The sequence below is a fragment of the Drosophila teissieri genome, chromosome 3R (assembly GCF_016746235.2).
Source record: "Drosophila teissieri strain GT53w chromosome 3R, Prin_Dtei_1.1, whole genome shotgun sequence".
Taxonomy (NCBI): domain Eukaryota; kingdom Metazoa; phylum Arthropoda; class Insecta; order Diptera; family Drosophilidae; genus Drosophila; species Drosophila teissieri.
The window spans coordinates 29,888,501-29,916,331 of record NC_053032.1 but is presented as its reverse complement, the minus strand read 5'-3'; the positions used below and the strand labels follow the sequence as shown (position 1 = coordinate 29,916,331).

General features: G+C 45.2%; 3 protein-coding genes across 14 annotated transcripts; 1 reads left to right on the top strand and 2 right to left on the bottom strand.

Moving 5' to 3' along the window:
• The first annotated feature begins 970 nt into the window (after window positions 1–970).
• On the top strand, window positions 971–1,514 carry LOC122622003. Its single transcript, XM_043800089.1, has 2 exons — window positions 971–1,157; window positions 1,225–1,514. Exons 1-2 carry the CDS (start codon window positions 971–973, stop codon window positions 1,512–1,514), a joined length of 477 nt encoding a protein of 158 aa, XP_043656024.1.
• A 44-nt stretch (window positions 1,515–1,558) lies between these two features.
• LOC122620597 lies at window positions 1,559–19,718 on the bottom strand. 10 transcript variants are annotated; one of them, XR_006326142.1, is made up of 4 exons: window positions 16,932–19,699; window positions 7,183–7,525; window positions 1,778–2,578; window positions 1,559–1,701 (listed from the first exon to the last, which is right to left on the bottom strand). XR_006326142.1 is itself a non-coding variant. In XM_043798136.1 (4 exons), exons 2-4 carry the CDS (start codon window positions 18,380–18,382, stop codon window positions 2,171–2,173), a joined length of 2,202 nt encoding a protein of 733 aa, XP_043654071.1. In that variant the 5' UTR covers window positions 18,383–18,819; window positions 19,592–19,718; the 3' UTR covers window positions 1,559–2,170. The 10 variants fall into 10 exon arrangements, 9 of the variants coding, with proteins under 9 accessions (XP_043654071.1, XP_043654073.1, XP_043654072.1 ...); XM_043798136.1 differs by having other exon boundaries at window positions 1,559–2,578; window positions 16,932–18,819; window positions 19,592–19,718; XM_043798138.1 differs by having other exon boundaries at window positions 1,559–2,578; window positions 16,932–18,819; window positions 19,656–19,718.
• Window positions 19,719–21,760: 2,042 nt separating this feature from the next.
• LOC122620742 (WD repeat-containing protein 44) lies at window positions 21,761–27,585 on the bottom strand. Of its 3 annotated transcripts, XM_043798346.1 has the most exons (11): window positions 27,141–27,585; window positions 26,880–27,084; window positions 25,789–25,878; window positions 25,561–25,699; window positions 24,709–25,492; window positions 24,448–24,648; window positions 24,279–24,388; window positions 23,665–24,224; window positions 22,787–23,605; window positions 22,592–22,720; window positions 21,761–22,518 (listed from the first exon to the last, which is right to left on the bottom strand). In XM_043798346.1, the coding sequence occupies exons 1-11, from the start codon at window positions 27,224–27,226 to the stop codon at window positions 22,360–22,362; spliced, it is 3,282 nt and encodes a 1,093-aa protein (XP_043654281.1). In that variant the 5' UTR covers window positions 27,227–27,585; the 3' UTR covers window positions 21,761–22,359. The 3 variants fall into 3 exon arrangements, with proteins under 3 accessions (XP_043654281.1, XP_043654280.1, XP_043654282.1); XM_043798345.1 differs by having other exon boundaries at window positions 23,665–24,388; XM_043798347.1 differs by lacking the exon at window positions 25,789–25,878 and having other exon boundaries at window positions 23,665–24,388.
• Between the last annotated feature and the right edge of the window lie 246 nt (window positions 27,586–27,831).

The window sequence follows — 27,831 nt, the reverse complement described above, 5'->3', positions numbered from 1 at the left end:
TAGACATCTCAAATATAATTAAATAATTCTTAGGAAGCCAAAAAATCGCCGATGATTTGTATATTTATACTAACACTAAAGTAGGAACTTCTTACTGAATTACTAATTATAAAATAAGAAATTTATTTGGCTTAAGAAACTCTCAACATAGTTGACAACGAGAACAGATTCAGTTCTCTAAGAACGCAACACAACTTAAAAGAAAACAAGCAAAGCAAATTTAAAAATTATGTTTATGTTTATAAATTTCTGATTTATGTTTATTTTATGCTTTTCATATCTTTTTAATAACAAATAACAAATATGTTTGTGTGAACGCAAAGCATTAAGCTCAAGAAACTCGTCGCCCAAAAGTATGCCTCAAATTTGTTCTTAGTAGCACAGCCAATTATATTATTACGTGTTTTCTTAGTATTAGCAGTTCAAAAATTTAATTCTGCATGTATCCAAATTTTTTAAATGTTTTCTTAGTGTAATAAAACTAATAGGATTTGACATATTTTTAGTAATTTATTGCATTTTATTGCTTAAACTTTAAGTTATTCGAAATTCGAAGGCTTTTGTTAAATGAAAAAAGCTGAAGTATACGCCACTCAGTGTAACTATACATCATGTATACATATTTTTTACATTTACTGAAGAATATGTCCATAGATGTCGCCACTCAAAACTAAAATGCGTATCTTATTATTCCTTTGTCAACAATTTGAAATAAATATATAAAAAAACCCCAATGTTTTTAATTTGGCGTGGCTTTTAATTGCTTGATCTTTGAACCTAGTACTGATACACCTACATTACAAATTAAATGAACCAATCAGAAAACTAATTAAGTTGTGAAAATATATATTACATTAAATTATATTCAATTAAAAATTTAAAGCACCGCTTAGCAAGAGCCGCCGGACAAAAGCGGATTGCCTAAAGCTCCGATGGTCAGATGTCGACACGCTTTAGAGGCGTCTTCATGATGAAATCGCACATCCTGCTGCTTGGATTCCTGGCCATCCTTCTGGGGATCCTAAGTGAGGAGAATGTCAACGCAGCTGGACTTTTATCCTCGTCGGCACAGACCCAGGGATGCCAATGCTCCCTGACGATGTCCTGCAGCTGTTGCCAGAGTGTTTCGGTTGATCTACTGAATCAAAACAGCACTGGTATGCAGCTAATACATCCACTTTCCTATGACTTATAATCCTTACCCCTTTTCAATGCTCCCTTAAGTGTGCCTCACCTTGGGCATCGGCTTGACCAGTGGAACCATCAATTTGGGAGCCACAATGGATGGAGATGCGGTGGCCGCGTTCTCCATCAGCACCACCAAGCCGCCCACATACTGCATCCCAGTGATCTCCATGGTTTCCCTGGACATGTGCATCAAAGTTAACATCAAGATGGCCGGATTGGCGGTCAAGGCCTGTCCCACCTTCTATACCGACTATGCCACGAACCAGCTCGTGGGCTACGACTTTCCCTGCATCCAAGTGGGCATGGATGGAGTTAGCCTGGTCTAGTATCTACCATCTAGAATCTATATGCGACACTAAAAACACAGTGCTTCTTTCAAGTTTTTTATTCTTTATGCTCTTCGTTAGGTTTATAAAATGTTCAGCAGCTAGCCAGGAAAATCGCTATATACAAATGTTACTGGTCAAATGCACAGGATACACAGCATTCGACAGCTAAGCTTAACGAGTACGGCTATTAAACAAAAACAAATGTTATCGGTGAAACCCATCAGCCCAAACCACAAGAGAAAAATGTACAATAAACTTACAACTGAAGATCACAAAGGACTGCTAACCACAGAGGCTGGTCTTACGAATTCTACCAATTATACATATTATGTTGGGTCTTCCTATAATTGAGGTAAGCAGCAGATAATCTAGGCTTCGCATCTGGATTCTTTTTGGGGGCACTTCGAGTACTGCTGCCAGTGCACCCAGAATTTGGATCAGTTCGCTCGTAATCGCTCGTACACCTTCATTTTCGGATATATCAACTAAAACTATGCCGGCAACAGGCCACTCTGATTGCCCAAACAGCTCGGCGGAGCTCCATCGCCGCCTCCAAGGGTCGCAGACGCGGATGAGGCGGAGGCGGGCACATCGCTCACGATCGCCTTGCACATGACCATCCTGACTCCGGCGAGGAAGTCCGAGAGGTAACATCATGTGGGTCGTGACGGAGCCGGCGGCTTTCGCTCCAGGGAGGAGGATTGCAGCACGACTGGAGGTGGTGGTGGCGGGGCACTCCGCATCCTGGGCACCGGCTTCTGGTCCTTGCTGGCCGTGGCCAGTGAGTCCCTCAGCACCTTTGGCTGCGTCGTTATGACCTTTGGTATGGTTCCCAGATGCTTCGACATGGCATCTGCATCCGCACCGCCCTCCAAGCGCACCGACTCGATGGACGAGGAGACCCGGCTGTTGCCCTCCTCGTCCAACTCGTTGCCATTCTCCACCTCGTCGTCCTCATCCTCGTTCTCCTGATCCTCGATCAGGGCGCGGAACTCTTGGATCGATTCGTTAAGCACCCACAGTTGTGACAACAACGAGAGATCTAGTTGACGCAGTCCGTTCTGGAATGAAAAGGCGAGAACTGTATTAGTACTCAATCGATTCATGATACTTTGAAAGTTACTTAGTAATATAATGTGTGGGTGTAGCCCCTTGATTTATCTCTGCAAAATGGTTACTTTACATTTTATTGATTCAGATTGGCTTATCCGAAATATATATCGTCTGGCCGGCCATGAATAATCCCAATACCCATGTCCTCTCTTAGTTTTGGCCTGTATTTTCGTGGCATGACGCTTGTGGTCAAAATGAAAGTTCCCCTGTCGCTGTCGAGTAGGAAGGAAAAATCTCATTTGTCAATTAATATCGCGGCATAATATCGCGCCAAAAGAAAAGCAGAAAAACTTTCTGCAACAGCCACAGCATCGCAGTATCGTGGTATTAACAAAATCCGCTCAAGCCAACGTTTTCGCTGAAGACCAACTCCCACCTGGCCTACTAATGCATTCAGATTGACGGCGAATGCAAATTAAAATTGAGTGAGTGAGAAATGCCTGCCTTTTTAAAGAAATTATATTATGCAAATATGTATACACCTTTTTATGGCCTCAAGTGAACTGAAGAAGCTTTCCCTTGGCGGCCGTTGGTCCAGAAAAACCACAAAACTCAATTTTCCTCACTTCCGTCTAGAATGCGGTAGGCAATTAGTCAGTTGAGGTTTCTTCTTCAATATTCAATATTGCTGCATCGGCTAATTTTCCGCTTTTCCTCAACTTTCCCAACAATGAGGAAGTATCTACGTGTTCTCCGCTGTAAACTGCCCATCTAAGTTTCTACTTTTTACCCATTTGCTGTTGGCCATGTTAAGTGTGTGCCAGTTTTTGCCAGATTAATGCCGGCTGTGCAAAACCTTTCGGCTTTTCGCCACTTTTGGCGGGGGCGTCGCCTCGGGTCGAATGTGAATTAGTTGCCAATTAACATACTGCCAGGGTTATCCGTGGAAGTCGATCCACATAGAAGTGTGCTAATACCATTAGCCAACTTGGCCAGAAAGTGCAGATCGCAGAGTCGGCATAAGTGGGTCAATCAGTTGATTAGCAACCCATTTTGATTAGAAACGATGTAGTTTTGGCATTTCCTTGTCCACCGCTGTCACTTTCTCTAGATTTAGGAATTTGAATGCTGTCATAAATCGAATCGATACGTGTAGTTGACAATTTAATTAGCCCTAAGCCCTTTGCGCTAAAATTGCTTTGTGGCTGCTCGAAAGTGCTTATATCGCGTGGTAGGAGGTAGTTGGTAGGAGGCTTTGGCACAAGCAGAAGCCCTAAAAGTATCTGCAAATGCAACAGCGCCAAATGGCAATGAACGCTGCAAATGCCAGACAAGGCTGCCACCGCCCTGCCGCATAAATCAGTGTATATATACATATATATATAGTTGCATATGGACACACGGATCTGCCCAAGATGCAAGATAAATACTGGCGCGTTCTATCTTTAGCCGCGAAGCCATTCAGCTCACATCAAACATTTCTGCACCGATGCGTGAACTCGGCAGTGGAAAAGGTGCCGCTTTTCGTGAAATGCGGAAGATCAGGAAACGGGCAGGAATTTCAGCAATTAACTGGGGGAATGGAGCATTCCAGATGGTTCGCCATTTAGCGATCCAGACATTTGCGAGTGCCATCTATCGATGAGTTGTACAGAAGTTTGTGTATCAGTAGCAGATATAAGATCAGATCGGTAGGGTTTCCTTCCGAGTAAATCCCCCACAGATTTAATTAACTCAAAAGGTAGGCAAATGAAGCAACCTAAGAAACTAAAGATTGCAGAACGAATGAGTATCTTTAGACGAGTATGTAGCAGGGCCCTCGGCAAGAGGTTGGCGTGTCATGTTCGCGGTCTGATAAACTGAGCGCGGTTCGCATGTGCCAAATAAAGTGGAACAAGTGAGAAGCGATTAGCCACAAATGGGGGTATTTCTTGGCCAAGTCTCTGCAGACGCTCAGCGAGATTCGAGATTCGAGATTCGAGTTGCGAGATGCGAGACTCTAGACTTGAAACTTGGCCTAATCGGCAGTCGACGATCTGGGAGCCGGAGAAAGAATGCCGGGCCCGGGCTTTGGCGTTCAAGGCCGTTTTATGTAAGCCGTAAAAATCCATTTCATGCTTTGATGCATTTCTTCTCACAAGCTCACAAGCTGTCCACTGGCTCTTTAGTTACTTAGCTGCCTGCTTTTGCTTTTGATGCCTTTTTTCGTTCATAAATTTAATTTGCTGCCATAACCGAGGTATCTGGCAACATAAATTAGCTGAAGCGGACCCGCTTTGTTGCTTTGCTGCCCGCTTGCTCACTTGCTCGCTTGCTTACTTGCTCACTTGCCCGATTGCCAAGTTGCCCGATTGCCAAGTTGCCAGTTTGCCAGTTTGCTGGATTGCCTGGCTTAATGGCTGCGCATGCGCTGATTAGTCGTACTCCTGTTTTCTCCCATTGTGGCACGACTCGGGTTTATTTCTCCCCGATGCGTTGTGTTGCATTAACCGGGTTTATTACTTCATTTTCATCGTTGCTCACATTAGAGATGGTGCCGCTGATGGCGCTGGGAATGGCGGCTCTAACAATTGAGCGTAATTTGACTTGACAATCATCTATTAATACGGGGGATATAAGGTAGGGTTTCAAGCTCTGCGACTGTGCCAAGGAATAATTGCAATTGGGGTTACAAGCTCCATACCAGAAATATATACAAATTGTATGTCTAAGGCAGGCAGCTAATCAAGTTGAACTTGTACAAACATCCGTTTCTTTGTTCCAGCACATGTTAAATCATTAATTGTGGTAGGAAAAGCATGCTTCTGTAGAATGGATAATCGCATTATAGGTGGCACGTCAAAAGCCCATTGTGCCCCAGACTGAAAGCCGATCTAATAACCCAATAATAACCCACTACCGCACTGACCTTCGGCAAATATTTACTTTCGATTCGTGTACAATGTATCGAGTGAGTAAAAGCGGCTTTATATCAAATACGGGAGTGAGTGAGTGAACAATGCATATCAGTAACTTGGGTTCACCAAGAAGGCTAACCACTCAATCTCTGCCCAGTGCCGCATTCGAAAGCAAAAGCAAAGCACAGCGGAGCAATAGCAAAAGCAAAAGCAAAAGCGGCCAACTAGCATAATTGCAAAATAAAAAACACATTCACACACCGAACTCATACCCATACCCCATACCCATACCCATACTTACTGGCTTACACACCCACCGAACTGAGCGATCAGAGAGCTTGAATCGTTAATCAACCGACCGAGACCGAAACCGAAACATTTGCGAAAACCAAGGAAAGATAGTTCAGATAGGTCAGCGCAGCGATACCCTAACAAATGGTGCTGGTAATTAGTTTAAAAAATAAACCAAAATCACTTCCCCATTGATTCGGATCTATTTTTCCAAGAAACGAGTGTTTTCCTTCGAACGGCAGGCGTTTATCTCCGCCTGATGGCATTTTGGCCAGATTATTGGCGCCCAACGTGGCCCAAAAGCGTCTAAGACCCGGTAGAGTTAGATAAACAACAGCCCGGCGATATTGTGGCAACGAATAGATTCAAATGCCCCGCAGAAATAGCACACACAATCGCAAACGGTTGGGCAAATACAATGACCAATTAAAGTGTCATTGGATTTAGGCATTGTGGTAGCGAAAAGTGCGGGCCAATAGAACCACTCGCGTGAAATGCGTGTAACAATCATATTACATAGTAATAGTTACACAGGAAATGTGGCCCACAAATATTCGATTTGCGCCCAAAAGTCGCGACCGCGTCTTAAAAGCCATATTGCTGTTGTGCAATACAGCAGACATGCAAATTGCGCAAAATGCTTTAAATGGTGCACAATTTAGTATTTATTTGCAATTGTTCAGCGCCGCCGCAGATCGACGTCTAAATCGGAGCAGCACGAAAAGTCAGCGTTTTCTACACAGAAGACTTCGCTTTTGATTTGATCCGATCCGATCCGAGACAATACCACCGAAGTGGCCGCTCCTAACTTGTGGGGCACAAGGCTTACTTGTGAGGGGCACTACTTACACCTACGCCCAAGCGGGTATTAAACAGGTTCTTACCAGGTTCCATAATGCCATGGAATCTATCTACTTGTATATGTATCGGTCTATGTACCACTGCCGCTGCCAGCCACAAAATTAAATGTGAAAGGTTTGGCCAACATTTAGCCAACATTTTAGCAACTTTGCCCCGCCGCAGAAGTTTGCCATTAGGCATTCGGCACTAGGCAGGCGGGTCAATAAAGTTCACTTCCAAATGCAGCTGATACCCTGGAGAAGTGTGTTATATTTCGGCACCAGCAGCAGCAGAGTGACAGCATTCAAATAAAAATAACTTGGCTCGTCACTTTGTCACACAACTGGTTTCTGGCCGTCGAACAGGGCGATTAAATTGCTTCGCTTAAGATGCAAATGTCGTGAAATACTTTAGTGCCGAATTGAGTCAGTAAGGCTGACTGAGAAAGTAAGGTGTTTTGGCATTCTACAGATACTTATAAGGAATGCCCATAAACTTTCCAATATAAGCCGAGTACTTAAGTTATATATGGCACCCGCTTTCATCCCAACTACAATACTCGTGAAATATGATTGAGATCTCACCATTTCCTTCCGCAGCGTCGCAATCTGGGCATCCAGCGTGCTGCCCGCCTCGACCACTTGGGGGTTTCCTTTGGCGGATAAGCTGGGGGACTTGGCCTCGGATTTGGCCGCAATCGATGGTGTGGATGTGTTTCCGTTCGGCGAGCAGGGCAGTGACCTATCGCTGGCCTGCTCCTTGGCATCCTGCACCTCGCCGGCATGAGTGTGGTTTGGTTTTCGGCTTGTTTCGCTGCTGTTATTGTTTCCTTCCACGTCACTCAGGAGTCCCGAATCGGAGCACAGTAGCTTGTTGAAGCCAATGAGGGATTTTGGCAGCGGGGGCAGCTCGCAGACCGAGTTTCCACTGCAAGGAGAAGATTAGAGACGACACAGGTCAGTATTGCGAAGTAGAAAGTTAGGTAACGTACATACAGTTTACTTCCAGCCCAACTGTACCTTTGCTTGCCACCCAAATAGCCATAACCCTGCCAATAACCAATCACATGACCATCTAGACCATCATCACTCTCCTTCTCAAAACCATCAGTACCATCATCCTCCTCCTCCTCACTGCGATGGAGCATTTCACTTAGGGTCAGGGGCAGAACAGTCGCCCCCCCACAATCACTGTCATCATCGTAATCGCTGCAGGTCGTGGGTGTGCCACCACGCCCGATCCTCAGCTCCTCGTCGTCCTTCTCGTCCAGGTTGAAGAAGCCGTCCTGGAACCGCTGGCACCACCTCGCCACGTACTGCGCACTGGGGCAGAAGGGCCCGAAGGCGTTGCGGCACTCCTCGAAGATCTGGGCGGGATGCAGGCGCCGTCGGAAGCCGAACAGGATGCACTGCTGCAGCTCCACGGCCGAGGGCGCCGGAATGGGCGACAGGAAGAGCTCGTCCAGGTCCTCGGACATTTTCGTTGGCTTTGTGAAACTCCTTATGACATTAGCTGCAAAGTTTCCGATGCGGGAAAGGATAGTTGGATCGTTTAGATATCATATCGCAAGAGCGAGAAAGCTGGTGAGGCAGGTGAGGCAAGAACTCCTTGGATTCAACGCATTATCCTCGGTGATAACAGAACAGGGAACAGAAAACAGAGAAAAGGACACAGGAACGGAAAACAGAACACTGGATGCGGTGATGGAACTTGCGGCATGGGATATTATCAGATGTTGGTTAGGCACAGCAAGTGTTATGGCTTATTTGGGTTATTTTCAGAGAGAACGACTTGTGACATAAGCTGCTAGGTGAATTGAAAGGAATATAGTACACAAAATGTAGCAGATTCTAGTAAAAACTTCATTAACAGCACAGCATGGCTAAGCAGAATCTGAAACCTGCCTTGGGAAATTATTACAAATAGTTGGGCGAACAAAGTAATTGTAAATTATAGTTCGAACAGATAGAGATCGCCAGCACTCGAAAGATTGGCCTTTCAATCTCAATCTGTAATATTAGCACAGGCATTCATGTGTACAAAGATACATGAGAACATGGCCGGGTATGCGAAAATATAAAGTTATGTACATAATGCAGGCACAACTCCACTCCATTCGTCGAAGAAACCAGACACGAAGGCCATCAACTTATGGCTTTTAGAATGCTAGCAAACGAGTTCGAAAATTTGTTAAACACTCAGTTCAGTCAGTGGCATCAAAGGCCATAAAATAGTCGCAAAAACGTGGTCAATGCAAGAGGTAATTTGGTTTGTGACTTCATTTGAACGTAATGGAGATTACGAGGCAGATAATCGCCATGAAAACAGCCCAATTCTCACAGTAAATTCGGTGTACCTTGTACTACTCATATAATGAAATATATCTAGAGATTTTAGTAGAAGGAATGTTTGGTGATACCTTAAGTAAAGGTACGCATACTGATTATTATGTGCCCATATTAAAAAGTCGTTTGGCTAAATAAAACGCAGCTGGCTCTAGATTATTTCAAAGGGCTGGCCGACAATATAGCCATAGTCAACCCCTTTCATCTATTTTCGACCCACACGTCCGACTATTTTGAATATGCGAATATATGAATTGAATCCGTCAGCACATGCTGAAGCTCTACATTCCCATTCAATTGCTGTCTAATTAAGGCGCATATTTGGAAAAGCATTTGTGTGTTCAACTAGCATTTAAACAAAGAATCATAATCATAATAATAGATTCGATTTGGATTTGGATTTAGTATCGAACCGATATTACGTCATGGGGAAAAGCGAGATATTCGGCGCAGGGCAAGGCTGGAGGTCAACGAATATGATTTATACAAACGTGGGTGGTGTGACTACATATATCCTAAATGTCTCACATGTCGGTTAATGAAAACACATGGATATCGTACGCATCCGCAGGTTGTTACTTTTCAAACAGCCGATGATGTTGTGAAGTAATAACACATTGGACAAGGAAAAACACTGCGGCAACATATTATATTTGTTTCGAACAACACACAAATCAACACGAAATCTTTGTATTTCTGGTATTTATTTATTTGCGAAGCATTGGCAGCGTATAGATATGATTATTTTTACTACTCGCAACGCAGCATGTCTAATTTGGTTTGCTAATCTGTCATTTTTATCTGAAGAATTCGAGTTCACACAGCTGCGTAAACATTGTCATTAAAAGGGTCTGCGATTCAGCGCGTACTCACAAATCACGATTTGAACAAACAGTATGGGAAAAATGAACATATAATCTGCGTTTCCTAGTTCCGTTTGGCGTGGATATATTGTTTGTTTCGCTGCGAAATTCGCGTGCAACTAAAAATTAAATGCTGCCACTTTCGGCCACGTTGGAGCGTTGAGCGCTCAGTGTTCAGCATTCAGCATTGGAGCAGCAACCAAGTCCCCAACCGAATCCCCCAGAGAGCAGCCCCAAGGAGCCCCCAGCCCCCAACCCCCAACCCCCAAACTGAAGACAGCCAAACAGAGACACGAAGCCACGCGATTCACGAGATTCACGCCATCCACGAGCACGGAACGGATCGCTCTGCTCTCGAGATGAGCATGTTGGGACTCGAGACAGAAATAATACAAATACAAATATATAAGGAATGAGCAAATTGATTTAATAAAAATCAGACGACAAACAGGGTGTATCTGCACTCGAGGAAGTTGATAGTAAGCCAAGTTATTAGGTTGATTATCCAACAGATCTAAGATTTAGCATAACAAACAAGAGAGAACGCTATAGTCGAGTTTCCCGACTATCTGATACCCGTTACTCATCTAGTGAAAGTGCGAAGGAGTCTTGAGCACTGACAGTTTTTGGCGGTTTGTGGGCGCTAGAGTGGGCGTGGCAAAAAGTTATTTGGCAAATCGATAGAAATTCAAAAGACTAATACAAAAATGAAAAAATATCAAAACATTTTTCAAAAGTGTGGGCGTAGCAGTTTTGGGCGGTTTGTGGGCTTTAGAGTGGGCGTGGCAACATGAATCGACAAACTTGCGCTGCGTCTATGTCTCTGGAGTCAGTATGCTTCATCTCAACATTCTACCTTTTGTAGTTCCTGAGATCTCGACGTTCATACGGACAGACAGACGGACAGACGGACGGACGGACAGACGGACAGACGGACAGACGGACGGACAGACGGACATGGCCAGATCGACTCGGCTATTGATCCTGATCAAGAATATATATACTTTATATGGTCGGAAACGCTTCCTTCTGCCTGTTACATACTTTTCAACGAATCTAGTATACCCTTTTACTCTACGAGTAACGGGTATAAAAATAAGGTTCCATGCTGATCCTCAACCCCTTGAAAAATCCAATAAAATCCAAGCAATGCTGATCCCTTGTCCCATTCCTCTGGAGCTTGTTCTCCACAATGGGGTCGTAAGATCGTCATGCCAGATCCGTAAGAAGAAGCTGGGCACCACCCTGTAGAGGCGCTGTCACCATCGCATCCCCGGATATTTATAGATATAACAAAATAACACGCTCGCGCCGCTGTAGTACATCATGTACGGAATATTCGGGCGGCTCCTCAGCGAGACCTTAGGGCGATCCAAATCCGTATAGCCGGCAATAGCCGAGGAAGCGTTCCCATTCCTAGTCCCATTCCCATTCAGAAATGCCCCAAAATGAGTGAGTCGAGTGATGCAGCCGTCAAAGTTGTCTTGTTTCGGACCCCAACTGCGGCACTTTTCTTTATCATTATATGATTTGAATTTTGTTTAGTTGCGACTGTAGCCTTGCGCGGGGCAAGAGACCAAGGCGAATTGGGATCGTGCAGCGGAATGCGGCAGTCTATATATAACCCGTAGACCGGGTGGAGCGCATCTCGGCATCTTCGCATCTTGGGATCCACGCAGTGCTGTGACCCACAGAAGAAGTGCATCCGAAGTGGCCAAATTATGCGGACAATTGCGCAGGTGGCGAATCGGAGCAGATCGGAGCGGAGCACACACATTGCAGGATGTCGCGGCAGACCAATGCGATATATAGTAGATTTATTTATATACAGAGTATGTTATGGTAGCGCCATGGCGATTTCTCGACTGGGCTCACTGACTGGCTCTATAGTACGTATGGATGGATGTACGTGATCATAATAGCAATGGGTGACCCAAAAATTTCACCACTTGGCATTTTATGAGCTTTCCTTGGCCAACAAATGGCACTCGGCGGGCTGAGCAGGTGATAAAAGGGGGCATTTAAATGGCTGGCGAAGATCTCTGGGTCAGTTCTTTGAGAGACTGAGGCGCTTCTCAGCCGTTTAATGAGGGCACGGTGTAAAGACTAATAACGCCGCCTCAGCTCACAGCTCACAATCGGGTTCCAGTTTCTCACAGCACTGGCTTTCTCACGCATTCTAATAAGGCATCGTTTTCCATTGTCTTCAATCTGCAGTCACCAGTCTTCAGTCTTCTGTCCTCTGTCTTCAGTCACCAATCTTCAGTCACCAGTCTTCTGTCTTCAATCACCACTCTTCTGTCTTCTGTCTTGAAGACGGACTACTGGTGAGCTGAGTCCGGTGCAAATTAAGTGAGAAGTGGCAGGGTCTTGTGGGAGTTATTATCGCCGGTTACTCACGTATTGTCGCCTCTACGTGAGCCACTCCCTCGGGGGAAACCAGAAACCAGAAACCTTTGGGGCAGCCGCAAAATCGCTCATATCGCAGCGTTTTCGCTTTCGTTCGAACTACTGAGCGCACAGGCCCAAAAATTTCTATTTTCTACCCGGGAGTTTCTAAACAAATAAGCACCAATAGTGCGGTGGTATGCAAATGAGCCAGCGACTAGAGCGGTTTAGTTAACCAAATAAATTGTATTGGGCTGTGCGGCATAGCATACGATTAGTCGCGCGTTTCTCTTTCGAATCCAACGAAAAGCGAAATTTTTGATTTCGGTTTCCTGATTAGTAGAACGAACCCACTTGGCTATTGGCCGCCACCGCCGCCGCCTTACAACTTACCACTCACCACTGGCTCTTCAAATGGCTTAATTTATGCAGATTCACCGTGTTCAGACCTTATTATCGTACATATAGCACGATATCGGCCAAAGGCCACTGCTGCGACTTTGTTAGCCAGAAACTAAACAACTGAACAACTGAAAGACTCAGAGATTCAAAGACTCAGAGACTCAAAGACGCAGAGACTCCAAGTCTCAAAGTCTCAAAAGCGAAAGCACCGCAATATGAGCGGGACATTTTCGAGAATTGAAAAATATGCAAGACACGCTATTGATCCCATTAAAAATACACGTATTAATACGAAAAGAGGGGCTCTGATGATTAATTGCCTTCGAAACCATCGAGGTATGCCCACTCGCCTCTATAAGGCGCTATCAACCCATGAAATGGTCAAGAGGTTATTCTAATACACCTTAATGCGACCATAAAGTGTGGCTAGAAACCATTATATCATAACCAAGAAGTCCACTACACAGTTTGTCATATTCCATAGTTTTACGAGCCGAGGGCGTAGGCATGAAACAGACTAATGCGAAAAGCAAAGTGCCATTAAAATTTCCTTATGTGAAAGTAAAATGTTCGCCGTGCAGCGTGGCAGCCACAAGCGAATAAAGTGAATTAAACGAATAAAGCGAATAAATCCGTCCACTTGACCAGCGAACGGAACAGGAAACTTGGGCAATACCCGCGCACCTGAGATACGAATCTACAAATCTGCGCCAGCTTGGCTCAGACTGCCATTTGCTATTTTTGGCCAGACATCTGCGTGGAGTTGTTGGCATTACAAATTAAACAAAATAAGCGGAGTGGGGGCAAATTAAATGCGAAACGAGGTCTCAACGCGGTGGCATATGGAAGCCATTCGGCTGAAAGGCCCTTTGTTTCAGTTGGAAACTGTTGGAAAACAGCAAGTGGAGCAAAACCTATCAATGAGAGCATTACAAACAGCTCGATACAAAATCAGTAGCCGCATTAGATAAATACACGTTGGTTTAGCCTTATCTGTGTGCTTACTAAAAGCCTCAGCCTAGATTATATCATTAGTTCATAAACTGTAACAGAGCACACAGCACATGTACGTGTGAGTCCGGAGTCTTGGCTTTATGTAAGCCAAGTCGGGCAGGCGGCCCACACTCCCGAGTGGAGTCCAAGACTTCATCCACTTTTGGCTTCCAGGTGCAGGCTGCTTTTCCGCATGTTTGTTTTCCGCTAAAATCAAGTTTACGCTGGCTCTCTGCTGCTGGAGTCGCTGGGCTGTATTTTGGCCACTTTCTGGCAGGGTTTGTGGTCCGCACTCCTCACCTTGTAAACTAGTAACACTCATTTGGGCATGCGTTTCTGGTACAAGAAGCGGCCACTACTCGTGCACTCGCCTAATCATGCACTTAATTGAGTTGATCCGAGTTGCTCTGAGATTGCCTAGAAGTTTCTCTTCGAACTTAAGATCCATTGACCTGCTAACTGAGAGAACAAAAGGGGTAGTTGAACTCTGGCTGGCTATCTGTCGCATCATCTTGGGATACTATGTGAGCTGCTAGCCAACTGAAACGGAGGCATATTACGCAGAAGTACGAGTGCTCACCTGAAACACCTGAAATTCAGTCAGTCAGCAGTTTGCCGAGTCACCTGTCGTACTTTAACGGTTCTCACACTCGTAACAGCCTCAAAACCTGACTTGTGTATCTTTGGCAAACACAGAAATTACAACTGCCGACTGGCTGACAGCCATCAAGACTCAAGACTCAAGCCCCAAGACTCAGCTCTGAATCCGAATTGGAATCCGAACCGGCCATGATTTTAATCGCAGTTGAAGGTGTTACTGCGCCTCGTTTCTATGGAGTTGACTTGGCTGTAGACCCATTTATGATATTGGTAAGGATTATAGCTATTCATGTAATGTGTTTATACTTTTGGTGAAAGCTTTTAGGTTTAAAGTGCTAATCACTTGTTCATAAATGACGAACTATTGGCCCGAACTATTAAAACCCATCTTAAATGGAACTTAGGTAGCAGCTAATAAAACCCAGTGTCGTTTCCTTTATGGGTCTCAATAGCTTGGCTTGCATTTCTAAGATACGAGTATGTAAATCTCAGTCCGATTTCGTGGCTGGCTTTCATTCGCCTGGCAATTCCCAGAAAATTATGTTGGAAAATGATTGGTGGCAACGAGCAGAGCGCAGCAGTAATCAAGTTGCAGTCGTCGTTATTCAAGACATTACCACATGCAAGCATTCCATTTCGCTTTTAATAACACTCACTCAGAGGTGACAATTAAGCTCGTTTTTCAACCAAATATTCCATGGCTGCCTGTTCTTTGGGCCCCAAACAAAAGGTGAATGAAATTTTTTGGTATGCAGCCGCACACAAAGATAAACTCGGGGAAATGTCTTCATCAACTTTAACGACCTTTATACGCGCATTCTATATATACCCATATATATACACATATATATCCATATATATCATATAGAAGAACGGAGAACGGTAAGGCATTTCTGATAACGGCAACCATTATGCAAATCGGAATCGAAGTGGCAATATCTGGGACCTCATGTTGCGATTGCCATGGGGATCGGACTGATTGAATTGGAATTCACTTTATAACGCTTGCGTTGCACTTGCAACAGTTAGCCACAGCCAATGCAAATAGCCATAGATGTGAGAGTACTACATATATATGATGTATATAGTACTCGTATACTTATCCGTGAATCAGCTCGTATGCATAAGACCCAATCCACACGTTCGGGCATTTGAAAGATGCAATTTGCAGTTGCATCTCGCTTTGGGAAATGACTTCTCGACAGTGTTCGTTAAAATATGCATTGATTGAGTGAGTAATAGAGTAATAGATAATGTGAAATACATTATTATTATTATCGGCAGAAATGCCTGCATGAAGAGAGTGAGTCGCACCGAGCTATTTCAATTATATACGTTTCGCTTTTGAAATGCGCTTGTGTAATGCATGGAAAAATTGAAATTTTTACCCGCATTATAGCCACACTTAGTGAATAATAGAGATTCCCTCGTATAATGCGCCATTTTTGGAGTTAGCTCCAAGGTGGAAAAACAATACAATCAATTTATGTTTTGTGGAATATTCAATTATTAAGTTACAACAGTTTTGCAACTTTCTAACCAGAAACGCACATGATCGGCGAACTTAAACCCGTGATTTATGGCCAGTGTAGTGGCGACTTCTTTCGGCCATTCTGATGGCTTTTGGAGTCAATGAAAGCTATGAATCGTGTGAATAAGCAAATATTGGAACATACATATATGCACGATATATGAAGTATCTTGGTCGTGTGGCGATGGTAGTATGGTAGTATGGAGCAAATGCCAAGCCAAGTGAGTCACGATAATCACTTTTCGCGGCGACAAACACGTACTGCCAGTGGACTATAGCCACATATCTGTACGGCTGTATGGAGATACATACGGGTATTTGTATTTATATGTTAATATCAGCCCAGGCCCAGTGTGTGTACCCGCTAAAAATCCAAATTCGAGTCGTAAAAGAGCGCCTCCAAACGGGTTTTGGCCACTTCAATTCTGCTGCTGTTGTTGCTGCTGTTGTAGCCGCCGTTAAAATACTAACGAGAAACCTAAATTGTTAATATCGCAAGCCTTTGCGGCTACTTGCTGCAATTGCAATCGGCATCGGGCCCAAAAGCTCGCACATGCAACGTGCAATGTGCAATGTGCAACATGCAACATGCAGCAGGCAGCAAGCCACAACTCGAAATGATGTCAGCGCAGATAAATTAATGTAAACCAAACCCGCTGCTGCTGCTGCTGTTGCTGTGAGAGATCTCACTCGGATGCGAGCTGCACAACAATGGAGCACCTGATGATGAAGAGGTGCTCGGGATTGGGACTCCGACTGCGATTCGGATGCGGATTCCGTGGGATGCGCACGGCCGATCAAAACCATGTCAATGGAGCCCAGCGAAACTCGGTGAAATAATTGCGGTAGCTCAGCGAGGAGATCGCGATGGGCGATCATCCAAAGTGGAGCTCAGTTCGAAACTATTACGACCTCCAACTTATGGGGCCGTTTTTACAGATCTTCAACTGATGGTCAAGTTTTCTTTTCCCCCTTTCCCTCGGCTGCAGTTTATTTCGATACTCATTAACATTAAATGAACGGCACTAGCAATAAATAAATTTATAGCTGCTTTTATAGATGCTAACTAGTCGCGTAAAGCTACGTTCCTTCTTTCTCAACGAATCTCATTAGATAGAATATTATTTTAAGTACTTAGTTCCCAACAGCATCTTTTGCTATTCTTTCCAACAATTATTCATTAGGCAATTTTATTTGACTTCGAAACTCACCGTTTTCCGTTGCGGGAACGCTTCTCGCTCTCGGCCTCCTTGACGCTGTCCCAGCTGTCGCCCACGCCCGAGGACATGTCGTCTAGCCGCTCCTCGTCCTCCATGCCCGAGTCCTCCAGACTGATGTGGCAGCTGGTCAGAGTGACTGCCGTGCCGTTGTCGCCCACCTCGATCCAATCCGAGGTGCGGATGCGCTGGGATCGCTCCGTTCCGTACGGCGAGGAGTCGGTGGAGCAGCCCGAGGGGCAGCGCTTCCTCGAGGACGAGCCCTCCTTGCCAATGTTCTCCTTCAGCGATTTGTTGACCGCGTAGGTGAGGGTGTCCTCCTCGTCGACGTCGCCATCGGCATCCTCCACGTTGTCCGCATCCACGTCCTCGGTATCGGCATCATCTATGGAGTTGTAGCGCCGGCGTGATGCCAAGCTCTGGGGCGTGGAAGTGATGGGTGGGGGCGAGAGGGATGTGGCGGTGGGCAGCTGCTCCAGGGAGCAGGACTTGTTCCGCATGGCAGCCAGCTCCGAGATGAGCATCTCGTGGAAGGCCTGCTTCTTTTGCGGCGTGTTGCCCACGCTGATCGAGCTCTTCATGGTGCTGGTCTGGCCGCCATTCACGTTGATCCTCATGCAGTTGCCCGAGGACTGGATGGCCAGGACATCGGACTCCTGCTTCAGGGCCTCGTGCTTGGTTATGATGGTGGTGTCGGTGGCTGCCTGCTTCTGGCTCTGGTTGATGATTATCTCCGAGAACAGACGCTCGGCGGCATTCTTCAGATTGTTCTTGATCTCCACTGTTCGTCCGGACAGGAATCCTCCTCCGTTGTGCGGGGAGGATGCCGCCTCCTTTGGGCAGCCATCGAGGGTGGTCTTTGATCTCCTGAAGAGTCCGTTGGATGGGCTGGGCGCCACCACTGGGATGTCTTCCACATCCAGCGTGGCCACGGGCACTTGGACTATTTTCCGGGGTCTGGGAAGTGGCTGACTGGCCGGCTGGAGGCCCGCCCTCTCGAAGTCCACCTTACCCAGGCTCAGGCGTGTGTCCTTGCGGGGCGTGGTCTGGGGCGTGCTCCCGATCACGCTTATCGAGTTATGACGGTTGACCGTGACCACCGAGGTCATTGAATCCCTGGGCTTAGCCGTGGGCACATCCGGCGCCTTGCGCAGCTTCAGGGGCTTCACCGGCGGAGTTGGCACCGCCGTGGTGGGCGTCTGTGTCTGGGCCTGTTTCTTGGGCAGACTGACCGTTGGCGACTTGTAGACCAAGGTGCGACCCACTGCACTCAGCTGGCTCACGAAGGTGGGCTTCTTCTGGATGATCGGAGGGGCTCCCGCTCCATTGGCCAGCTGGGCAGCTGTTTTGGGCCTGGGCGGCACTGGTGGTCCTGGCCGCTTCACCACCACCGTGCTGGTGGTGGTGGTGATGGTGGCTGCTGATCCGGCGGCTGTGGTGGCCATTGGTGGTAGTGGTGGTGGTGGTGCCTTCGCTGTGCTGCACGTTCTCACGCCAAAAACCGCACTCGAAACCAGTATTTTTAGGTCACTTCTCGAACGGCAAGCCAGAGACTACTGCGCTTATTTATTATTATTACTTAGCATAAGCGCGCAAATGGGAAACTAGTTTTGCTCTTCTCACATGGCGATCTCCTCCGCAGCTCCGCGTCACCACCTCATCCACATCTCCTCCTGCCCCTCGAGTGGATCTCTGATCTATTTTGAATATAGGCCACTGCAACGGAGCTAGTTGGATGCTGGATATTGTAAGTTGGTTGTTGGATGTTGGATGTGCCAAGTAACACTTTATTGGTCGGCTAGTCAGTTATTCGATATGGAATATAAGCATGGCCGCTCGGCTCTTTGCTCTTTTGCGAAACTCGTTTTCGATCTTTGGGGTTCTGTGGATTTTAAAGTGAAAGGGTTCCGTTTATTTTGCTTTTGGGCCTCTACAACGGCCAATGGAAACTTTGCGACCAACAACACCGAGCCATTTAATTGTTCGTTACTTGTGGAAAAAGAATAAGCGATCTAATCCTTGGGTTCTGTGCCGTTTAAAGTGAAAGGGGATTGGTTTTGTGTCTTGGCCTTGCAAGCTGGGAACTTTAGTGCCTAAGGCTAGTTAGATCAATTAACAAAAGCTCCTCAGCTCTGGTAATTATCAATATACTGATAAACTGACAACAATATGGGTAAAACGATAAACAAAAGACTTTGAGTAAAACCATATAGGCACTGAAAACTCTGAAAACACTCTTTATAAATCGGAGACTTTGAAAGAATGGCGCTGGCAATTAACGGTTTTTGTTGTTTGCACAAAGAAGTTTCACTTTAGCCAGCACTGAATTCGGCACTAGCTGGATCTCGAGTTTACGATCTTTTAACGGCCTTTATTTGTTTAAATTTTACGTGTATTATTTAAGCACTGCACCCACACGTAAGTCACCGAACCACTGAACCGATTTTCAAGGCGGGGGAGCATGAGTTTACAGGGTTGCCATTTTATTGGATCGGTTCGCTGGGAAAACCCCAAAATATGGTAGTTATCGCTTGGGTATTCTAATGAGTGAGTGAACTGATTCACCCAACAGTAAAACAGTAAAACAGAAAATACTGCACTTTTGCGCTTCAAATAGCCAAGACCATCGCACACACACACCCGGGCACACTCACACTCACACTCGCACACACACTAGCATGCAGATGCAACCGACACGGATACGACACGATACAGTACGGATACGCTACGAATACGGTGCGGATGCGATATGTCCGCGGTACGATGCGCTTTGCACGAGAGCCAGAAGTGAACTGAAACCGAAACGGAGAGAACGATTCGAAAGAGCGCGGCTAAGCGCACCTTGCTCAACATTGTTGTTGCTACACGACCGCACGGGTGTGTGCGTGCGCGTGTATGTGTGAGCGTGCGCCAGTGTGGGTGCCTTGGATAAACGAGTGACGCGGCACAACTCGCAAAGTCTGCACTTCAAAGATACTGTGGCATCGCATGCAGTCACGCAGTTACTCTATTATTCAGCAAACCAAAGGCAAATAAATGCGATTTGTTTTTATTTTTATGTATAATAAATTATATTTCGTTACAAAAGTATAAGTAAGTATTTTAAACTATTGTATTCATGTACAAAGCATCGTTTTAGGAACAAGTATTTCTTATATTTCACTGTAAGCTCTTAGTAAATATGACTTAACTAACGAACTTGTATCTTAAATTAAATACCAGATTAACATTTCCAAATTGATTTAAAAGCAAGAGGGTTTCTATCTTATACTGCTGTACCAAACTATCTAAACCGAACTCAAAATACACGATTGGAGTTCCGAAAAGTTGGAAACCAAACGGGTTGAACTTTAAATTAACTTTGGCTTTTCAGCCGCAACCGAATGAAACGCAAAGCTGAAGCTCTTATACACTGCTGCTCCACTCTTTTGGCCGATTCGCCGCTCCTCTCCAGCTTTTCGGAAGAGAAACTTGGCACATGGCCAGAAGTGCATTGATTGCTTCTTGAAACGGGTGGTGCTGGCTGGAGTGCGATGACGATGATGAGGTTCCCCGGTTGCCGGCGTCTGGCTGCTGTTTGGTTTTCCTTTTTTTGGGGGGTCGTCTGGCGTTGCAACAGCTGTTGTTGCCGCATCGCGACAAAACACCCGCCACCCCAACTCCCCAAAAAAATCTTTATTGATTGCCTGTGCAAGTACCGGAGTACGTGCCATAGGGTGGACTTTCATGGGGAGTCTAATAGCATTTATATAAGTTAATAATCAGATATACCAATTAGAGCCACACATTGAATAAATTACTCATACGACCTGTTAACCAAGCTAACTTATGTTTAAAGAGAACACGATTCCGCTTTCGGAGGCATCCAAAGACTTTATTTTTAGGGTGAAAGTGAGATCTTAACAAAGGCATCCATTTTACTCAATAGCGTTTTTGCATACTGACATGCCTTTCTTTGCAAATGCACTACTAAACAACCTTTCCTCAAATAGTATTTTAAAAGTATAAATTTAAGATGTTTTTAAGAAATTAAGTATTTCTATCAAGGAAATGGTATAACAGTGATAGTTTTCAAGAAAGTCCTATGAAATGGTCCACATTACGTATGCGTGATTTTTACGAGTGCTCACTGTCAACTCAGGTCCACTCTAACAAATATGCAGAGATTTTGCAGAACTGCTGCGCCATGAATGCATGTAGTGCATATATAAACATAAACATAGCCAGTGTAAGTAATAGCTCTAATCGTGCTTCCCTTTCAGCACTTTTACTATTGTCACTACTGAGCAAAAGAACCCAAAATGCGACACTAAAATGGCTACGTAATTTATGGTGCCACATAGCATTGCATATACGAGTACTTGTCGCAGACCATCAACTTCGTTTTCGGGTGTAATGCCATTTGAAACTGGCGCATTCATTATTGAGCGAGTAGACGGTCAGCCCCAAACTATGCAAATGAGGCAGGAAGGCAAAAAGGCAGTCAAAGGGAGTCAAACCATTCAAACCAAAGGCTGTTTTACTCAAGTCTTGCATTTCACTTGCTCCCTCATTAATTATCTGTACGTCATCCCTTCCCGGAATTATAATACCTAAGATTTACGAATGTCTGCAGTATCAGTGTAGAATTACAACCGCCTGTTTACTTTGCCCTTTCTACCAGCTCGCACCTCAGGAAGCCCCAAATATGAAGGTTAAGCTCTGCTAAATACCATGCCTGCCCGGAGGAATGGATGTTTAGACGTACTCTAATCCGGAAGCACTTCAAAACCAAACCCCCTTCAACGTGAGTTTCGTTGGCAGAATTAAAGTTACAGTTTACGTCCTGGTTGCACATATTTACTTTACACAAAATATATATCGTTTAAAAGTTAATTATAATAGGTGGTTGGTTAGGTTAAGACTTTAGGCGATAAAATAACTTATTTCGATTCGGCCCTCCGAGTCGTTCGAACCCTTGCAGGTTGGCCAGTAGTACATTTCTAACTAGATTACACATCAAAGAGGTCAATGGCCAGACGGACAGATTTAATTGTAATCGAGTGCAACGAAATCAAAGCATCTGTACAGTCAAAATGTAACTTACAAGGGCATAACAATATACAATTGACTTTCGAAATAATCAACTTGTTAAACAAATATCTATACACATATTCACACACTCAGCGTTAAAAATACATAACATATTTTGCGTAAGATTAAACAGTTCGCGCCAGCAGCAATTGTTAACAACTTTTACAATGGAAATTATGGGATTATTAACTTAAAATGGGTGTGGGGACAGACAGAAATTAGTAATTACGGATTATGCATATAAATAAGCGATGGCGCTAGTTACTAACGATACAAAATGTCACAAATACAAAAATAAAATAGTATTTTACTTTTACTCTTCTATTTCTCCCATCCTCTACCTAAAAGACTAATCTGCAATGGCCGAGTATGGTAGACTGCTGTGCTTCGGCTTCGTCTTGTTGATGAACACCTTGATGGCGCCATTGAAATCGGCGCTGACCAACACATAACCACATCCCTTTTTGTGCTGCTCGACCAGTGGATCCGGCTGTGAACTGTGAGGCAACTGCAAGCAGAAAACATTATTATTATAAGTACTCTTGAAATAAAGAACAAGATTCAAATCGATAATCACCCACCCTCTCAATGGTGATATCATCCGCTTCGGGCTTGATGATAGCCTCCGGGTGTGGCGCGAATATGGCACAAGTGACCGTAGCATTGTGTGCTTTAATGCCTTCCCAGAAGTCGCTGCGATCGCGGCGAACCTGCAGGTACAAAAAAAAAACAATCAATACAATTCTATATTAAACAAAAGGTTTTGCGTCACCCACCGAGCTGAGTTTTGAGTAGTCGTGGTTGGTTTTCCAAATATAGATGCACTGATTCTCGGAGCCGGCAATGATGTACTTTCCATCGTGGCTGAATGAGCCCTTGATTTGCGAGGACACATTTAAGTAGCCCTTGTATTTGCAGGACAAGTTCAAGTCCCTTAAATCGTAGAGACGCACTCTGCTGTCGTTGGAGGTGACTAGAATCTTGTCCTCACCGGGCATCGGTTCAATGCCACTGATCTTGCGGCCAATGCGATTTTTACCCCTGGTGGAGCGCACATGAATCTGCGTGTGGTATTTAAGCTGATCCGTGTTATAAAATATGCAGCGGCCATCGTAACTCCCCACAACGGCAAACTGTCCATTCTGGCAGAAGTTGGCAGCCGTTATAAGCTTTGTCTGGCCATCTACCTCATTCCACAGTGCCACCTTTTTGTCGGGTATGTTCCACAACCTTAGTTTGCCATCGAGGCTGCCACTCAAAAAGTAGCGATCATCGCGTGGATGGAACGCAATAGCGGTGACAAAATCAATATGCTGAAAACAGCAAAGGCACTCCTTTCTGGAAATGTGCCAGAGCCGCACAGTCTTGTCCATGCTGCTTGACAGTATGAAGTAATTCTTTGACCAGCTGACGTCCAGCAAATCGGAGGTGTGTCCATTGTAGGTGCAGAAGGGCTTTGGCATGAAGGGCCCCGTACATTTCTCAGCGGCCGTAGCCATGGCAATGGCTTCTTCCGCTGAATGCTGAGAGACGAGTGACTCTTGCGAGGGCGTAGGTGAGGATTTTTGGTCCGCATTGTATTTGTTGCGCATGTCCTAAAGTAAGAGAATGGGCATTAGAATGATGTATAATCGAACGAATCAAACTTGGTTACCTGGAAAAACGGATAGGCATCTTTCAGAACCCAAATCCTTAACACCTTGTCCTGCCCAGCAGTGGCCAGGAGTCGTCCGCAGGAACTGAACTTCATGCACCACACGGCACTTGTATCTTCGCCACTCAAATCCTGGACGTGCTGCAGTTTGGTAAACTCATAGGGCCCCTTGTTGGACGAAGAAGCCTTGATTTTGATATTTTGCTCGGGATTCATTGCATCAATAATATCAGCCACATCCTCTTTGTGACGCGCATGCGACACTTCAGATGCAATCGACTTCGCCTTGTCCACCGTCTTTCGCATTGTGGTGCCAAAGAACCTCTTGATCCGGGCCGTTTTCTTTTTCAGTCGACTGTCCTCTTCCAATTCGAGTTCCTCTTCGTCGGGCTGCTGACCCCCGATGCTAGGCGGTATGCCAATCACACTCTCCTCATCGGACTCCTTCTGGATGACCTCCAGGTGGGAGGTCAGTTTAAGGATGTGTAGCGAGAGCGGATTCCATCCCTCAGGCACTGGTGGTGAACGCATTTCGGAAAGCGGCATATTCTCTCCCGTGTCTAAATTTTTAACAGGAACTTGTTCAAGGATCTCAAAGTCGGTTAGCTGCTTGCCTGAGCTGGTCCGCGTGCGCACATAAATGTTCATCTGCTTGAGCACATCCTCGTCACCAGCGGACTTCCGGCGCTCCTTATCGTTGACGCCGCGATAAAATCCGGGATAGCTACGACAGAATAATAATGTTTGAAAAAGGCATTAAATATAATGCCAAGGGTAACTTACCGCGTTGAGCTTCCTAAACTGTTGGATCCCGTTCCCGCCAGCTTTGGCCGGTTTGCGCTTTCCATTAGCATTTTTTCAATGCGCTCGATTTCATCTTGAGACGGACCTTGCGCCTTGTTGCTCGCCTCGTCGCGTGGTTTGACCACATAACCTCCCTGAATGGCCTTAAACAGATTCAGACCCTGATTCGGATCAATGGAACTAGCGAAGATAGTAGTTCATTAGTAACTTTAAACCAAAAAGAAATTAGTGTTCACCTACCTAACTCTCGCTGGTGCGGAGTTGCTTTTCGCTGAATTTGATGGGCTTGGCTTGGAGTGAACCGACGTGGAACTACTGCCCAGAGATTGTGTGAGTTTTGGACCAGCAATGGTGACTGAAGAGACCATGGGACGCATATGAGTTGCTATTGTCGATGGCAAGGAAGAAGATGCCGCCGAAGTCGAAGCCGAAGCCGAAACTGAAACAACTGTATTGGTGGAGGAGCAGGTCAGGGTGTTATTGGAGGCTGAACTAGTTGCATTATTAAGGGAGCTCTCAAATTCCATGACAAAGTCATCCTGCAGCTTTTGCTGAAGACCCTGCACACTCTTCACAGACCGGGTATCACTATCAGTGTCTTCGTTGTCCGCAGGAGGAAGACTATACTGATCTGAGGAACTGATGGAGCAATTACGAGACTTTTTCTTTCTCCGCGGTGGCGCCACGGGTCCCGACGCGGTGATCGAATCAGTGGTTTTTGACTGGGCAAGCTTTGTGCTTGCTATCACATCTGGTTCCTGCAACACCATCGCGCCAACGGTAGAGGACTGCGCGGAGGATGCGCCACTTGGAATCCCTGTCGTGGTGGCGGCCGCCTCCTTACCACTTTGCTGATGCTTGGGCGAAACCCTGGGCGTGCTCATACCGGAAGAGCTGTTTCCGATGCTCGGTGGAGTATTGGAGCTGGTAGACGATGTAGGCTGCGCCTGCTGTTGCTGCTGCGCCTGTTGCTTTTGCTGTTGCGCATTCATCGAGGCCAGGGACTCGCGATCTATGCTTATAGCTGGAAGCAAATGAATTGAGACAGTCAGTGGTTGCTGTGTTTTCTTGAAAATACTGATTTTTACTCACCAGATGGATCAATGCTGCCCGCCAAGATTCGGCCCACGCGACCCAGTGATGTCATGCTCTGTATGCTCATCGCATCGGTCTCAATGACCTTAAACGGATGCGTCGAACGGTTTGTGAAAATGCCATCCGTTGAGCTATTCTGAAAGTTTAATTTAAATCATAAGTACACATGGGTAAGCCGGGGAAACGGAAAGCTGAGCAAACAGGCTAGATTACAAAAATGTATACCTGAGAATCAGGTGTGAGTGTATTTCCTGGATTATCATCTTCATCGTTTTGCATGCACTGACGTAGTTCGTGAAAGCGCTGTCTACCCAACTATATGCGACATATATATGTCATTTTTTATAACGTATGCATATTAACATTGGTCGAGATTCGAGTTTAAGTTGGTTTCCATTTTTAAGTTGGGTATTGTTTTTTATTCGTTGGAGTTACGAAATGAGGCGGAGAAAATATGAAAGTAAAGAACACAAATATGGACACAAAATTAAGGGGGTGATTTGGCTTTTCTTCATTAAATAGTGCTTTTGGGCTATTAAGAATGTTGCTTCTGAACATTTGTACTTTGAAAACTAAAAATCACCCAATTCTAATTTATTGCAGTTCATTTGCCCAGGCTTATGAAAAATGAAACAAAAAATGAGGCTATAAGATGGCATATGTGTAACTGCTAAGTAATCATGAACGAATTGTTTCAGTGAAGTGCAAAACGTGTGATAGGTCTAAATGCAGAACTTCGAAACCTGCCATTATCTTTACACCTTTAAATAAATGTGCCTTGCTAATTAAGACTGACTGGGTGAACTCTATAAACCGTATCATATCAGTTTTTAATCAATTTCTTAGGTAGGCGACACAGTTTTTTAAATGTCGCCATGAGTAGTTGGCGGTGAATGGTAGGTACATTTATGACCAAAGATAAGTAAACGATAATAAAGACCTAACATAAAAATACAATTGCTTTACCGAATGAACTTGGGTCCTAGCATTGTATATGTCACCCATTAGTGTTTAAAATAAATAACAATAAATGAAAAAACTGCACATGACGATCACAGGCGATGGGAATATATAGCTTAGCGGACAGAGCTCAGTTTTTCCCCACTTTAAACATTCAACAATAAATTCAAGCCTCACATGGTAGTAAACCTTCTACAAATTACACCACCAGACATGTGAGCTGAAGGAGGGATTTCACATATGAGAATGGTTTCCCAAGGCCACCGATGATGGATCGTTGCCCTAGTCGATGACATCATAACTGGGTCTAGCAAAACGGAAGGAAAGAGCACTTCATGTGGACCCCATTCACTTACAGGTCCTATCACGGGCTTGGGCTCAACAAAGGCGCCCGCATCCTGCGGCTTTAGCCGCGCACCCAGGCTATTGGTGGGACTTCGGGTGGCGGGCGTTCCAGCGCCAATGGGTGTAGCATCGCTGTCGGAGGAGGCAGCGGCATTCACTCGCACGGCGGGGTCGGGAAAGATGAACTCCTGGGCTACCTCGGGCGGCAGCTTCCGACTGAAATGGCGATGAATTAGTTAAGCATTTAAATGGGGTAACCCACAAGAACCCACCACAAAGTCGAGTGACGGTTGGGCGTAGTGTCCTCGGCATCGAAAAACTCCTCTGAACTGTCCGAATCCGTTTCCAGCTTACTCATTTCGTGATTTGTGCGTCTGTGATGGCTGTCGGCGTTATCTAACCACCCAATCGTATGCAAATTATCCACCAAATTACGATTTTCTCTCTGGTTTTTTTGTTATTGATTCCCTTTTGTTGCTGCGGCGCCCCACTGTCTATTGTTGTTGTTGCTGTGTTGTTTTTACTCGTGTGACGTCACTCGCTGCCGCACTAGCGCTGAAGGCACTGCACTTAACATGTTGCTATCGCCTGCGTTTTATTAAACATAATTACACTGCTAATTTAGTTCTTAATCAATTGTTAATTGAGATTTTACGCTTGATACGCGTAAATACTAATGGTGTCAAAGATGCAATAATGATTTCGATTGCGTCAAGTATGATTCATAAGCAATCGATTAGACTAGGGATGTGCACTTGGCCGTGCTTAAGTCGTGACACGAAAAGACGCTGAGTGAAGGGCGCGCGTATTTAAAAAATTAATAACTACATACTTCTTCTGAATCTTCACACATAACATATTGTAAAATATTAATGTTTTAAACGAGTATTCCAATTCTAAATCACAAATTTTTGATATTCAACTTCTCATTTTCTTCTCAACGTACTCGAGGCAATCGCAGAT

What these genes read in the sequence shown, in the direction of transcription:
- LOC122622003 (XM_043800089.1), top strand. Translation starts at nt 971, where the DNA reads ATGAAATCGCACATCCTGCTGCTTGGATTCCTGGCCATCCTTCTGGGG. An exon ending in ACTGAATCAAAACAGCACTG is followed by an intron (nt 1,158 to 1,224) that starts GTATGCAGCTAA and finishes TGCTCCCTTAAG; the next exon opens with TGTGCCTCACCTTGGGCATC.
- LOC122620597 (XM_043798136.1), bottom strand. Translation starts at nt 18,382, where the DNA reads ATGGCCACCACAGCCGCCGGATCAGCAGCCACCATCACCACCACCACC. An exon ending in CGTTCCCGCAACGGAAAACG is followed by an intron (nt 7,526 to 16,931) that starts GTGAGTTTCGAA and finishes TTCTCCTTGCAG; the next exon opens with TGGAAACTCGGTCTGCGAGC. An exon ending in CGACGCTGCGGAAGGAAATG is followed by an intron (nt 2,579 to 7,182) that starts GTGAGATCTCAA and finishes TTTTCATTCCAG; the next exon opens with AACGGACTGCGTCAACTAGA.
- LOC122620742 (XM_043798345.1), bottom strand. Translation starts at nt 27,226, where the DNA reads ATGAGTAAGCTGGAAACGGATTCGGACAGTTCAGAGGAGTTTTTCGAT. An exon ending in CCAAGCCCGTGATAGGACCT is followed by an intron (nt 25,879 to 26,879) that starts GTAAGTGAATGG and finishes TGTCGCATATAG; the next exon opens with TTGGGTAGACAGCGCTTTCA. An exon ending in ACTACTCAAAACTCAGCTCG is followed by an intron (nt 22,721 to 22,786) that starts GTGGGTGACGCA and finishes TTGTACCTGCAG; the next exon opens with GTTCGCCGCGATCGCAGCGA.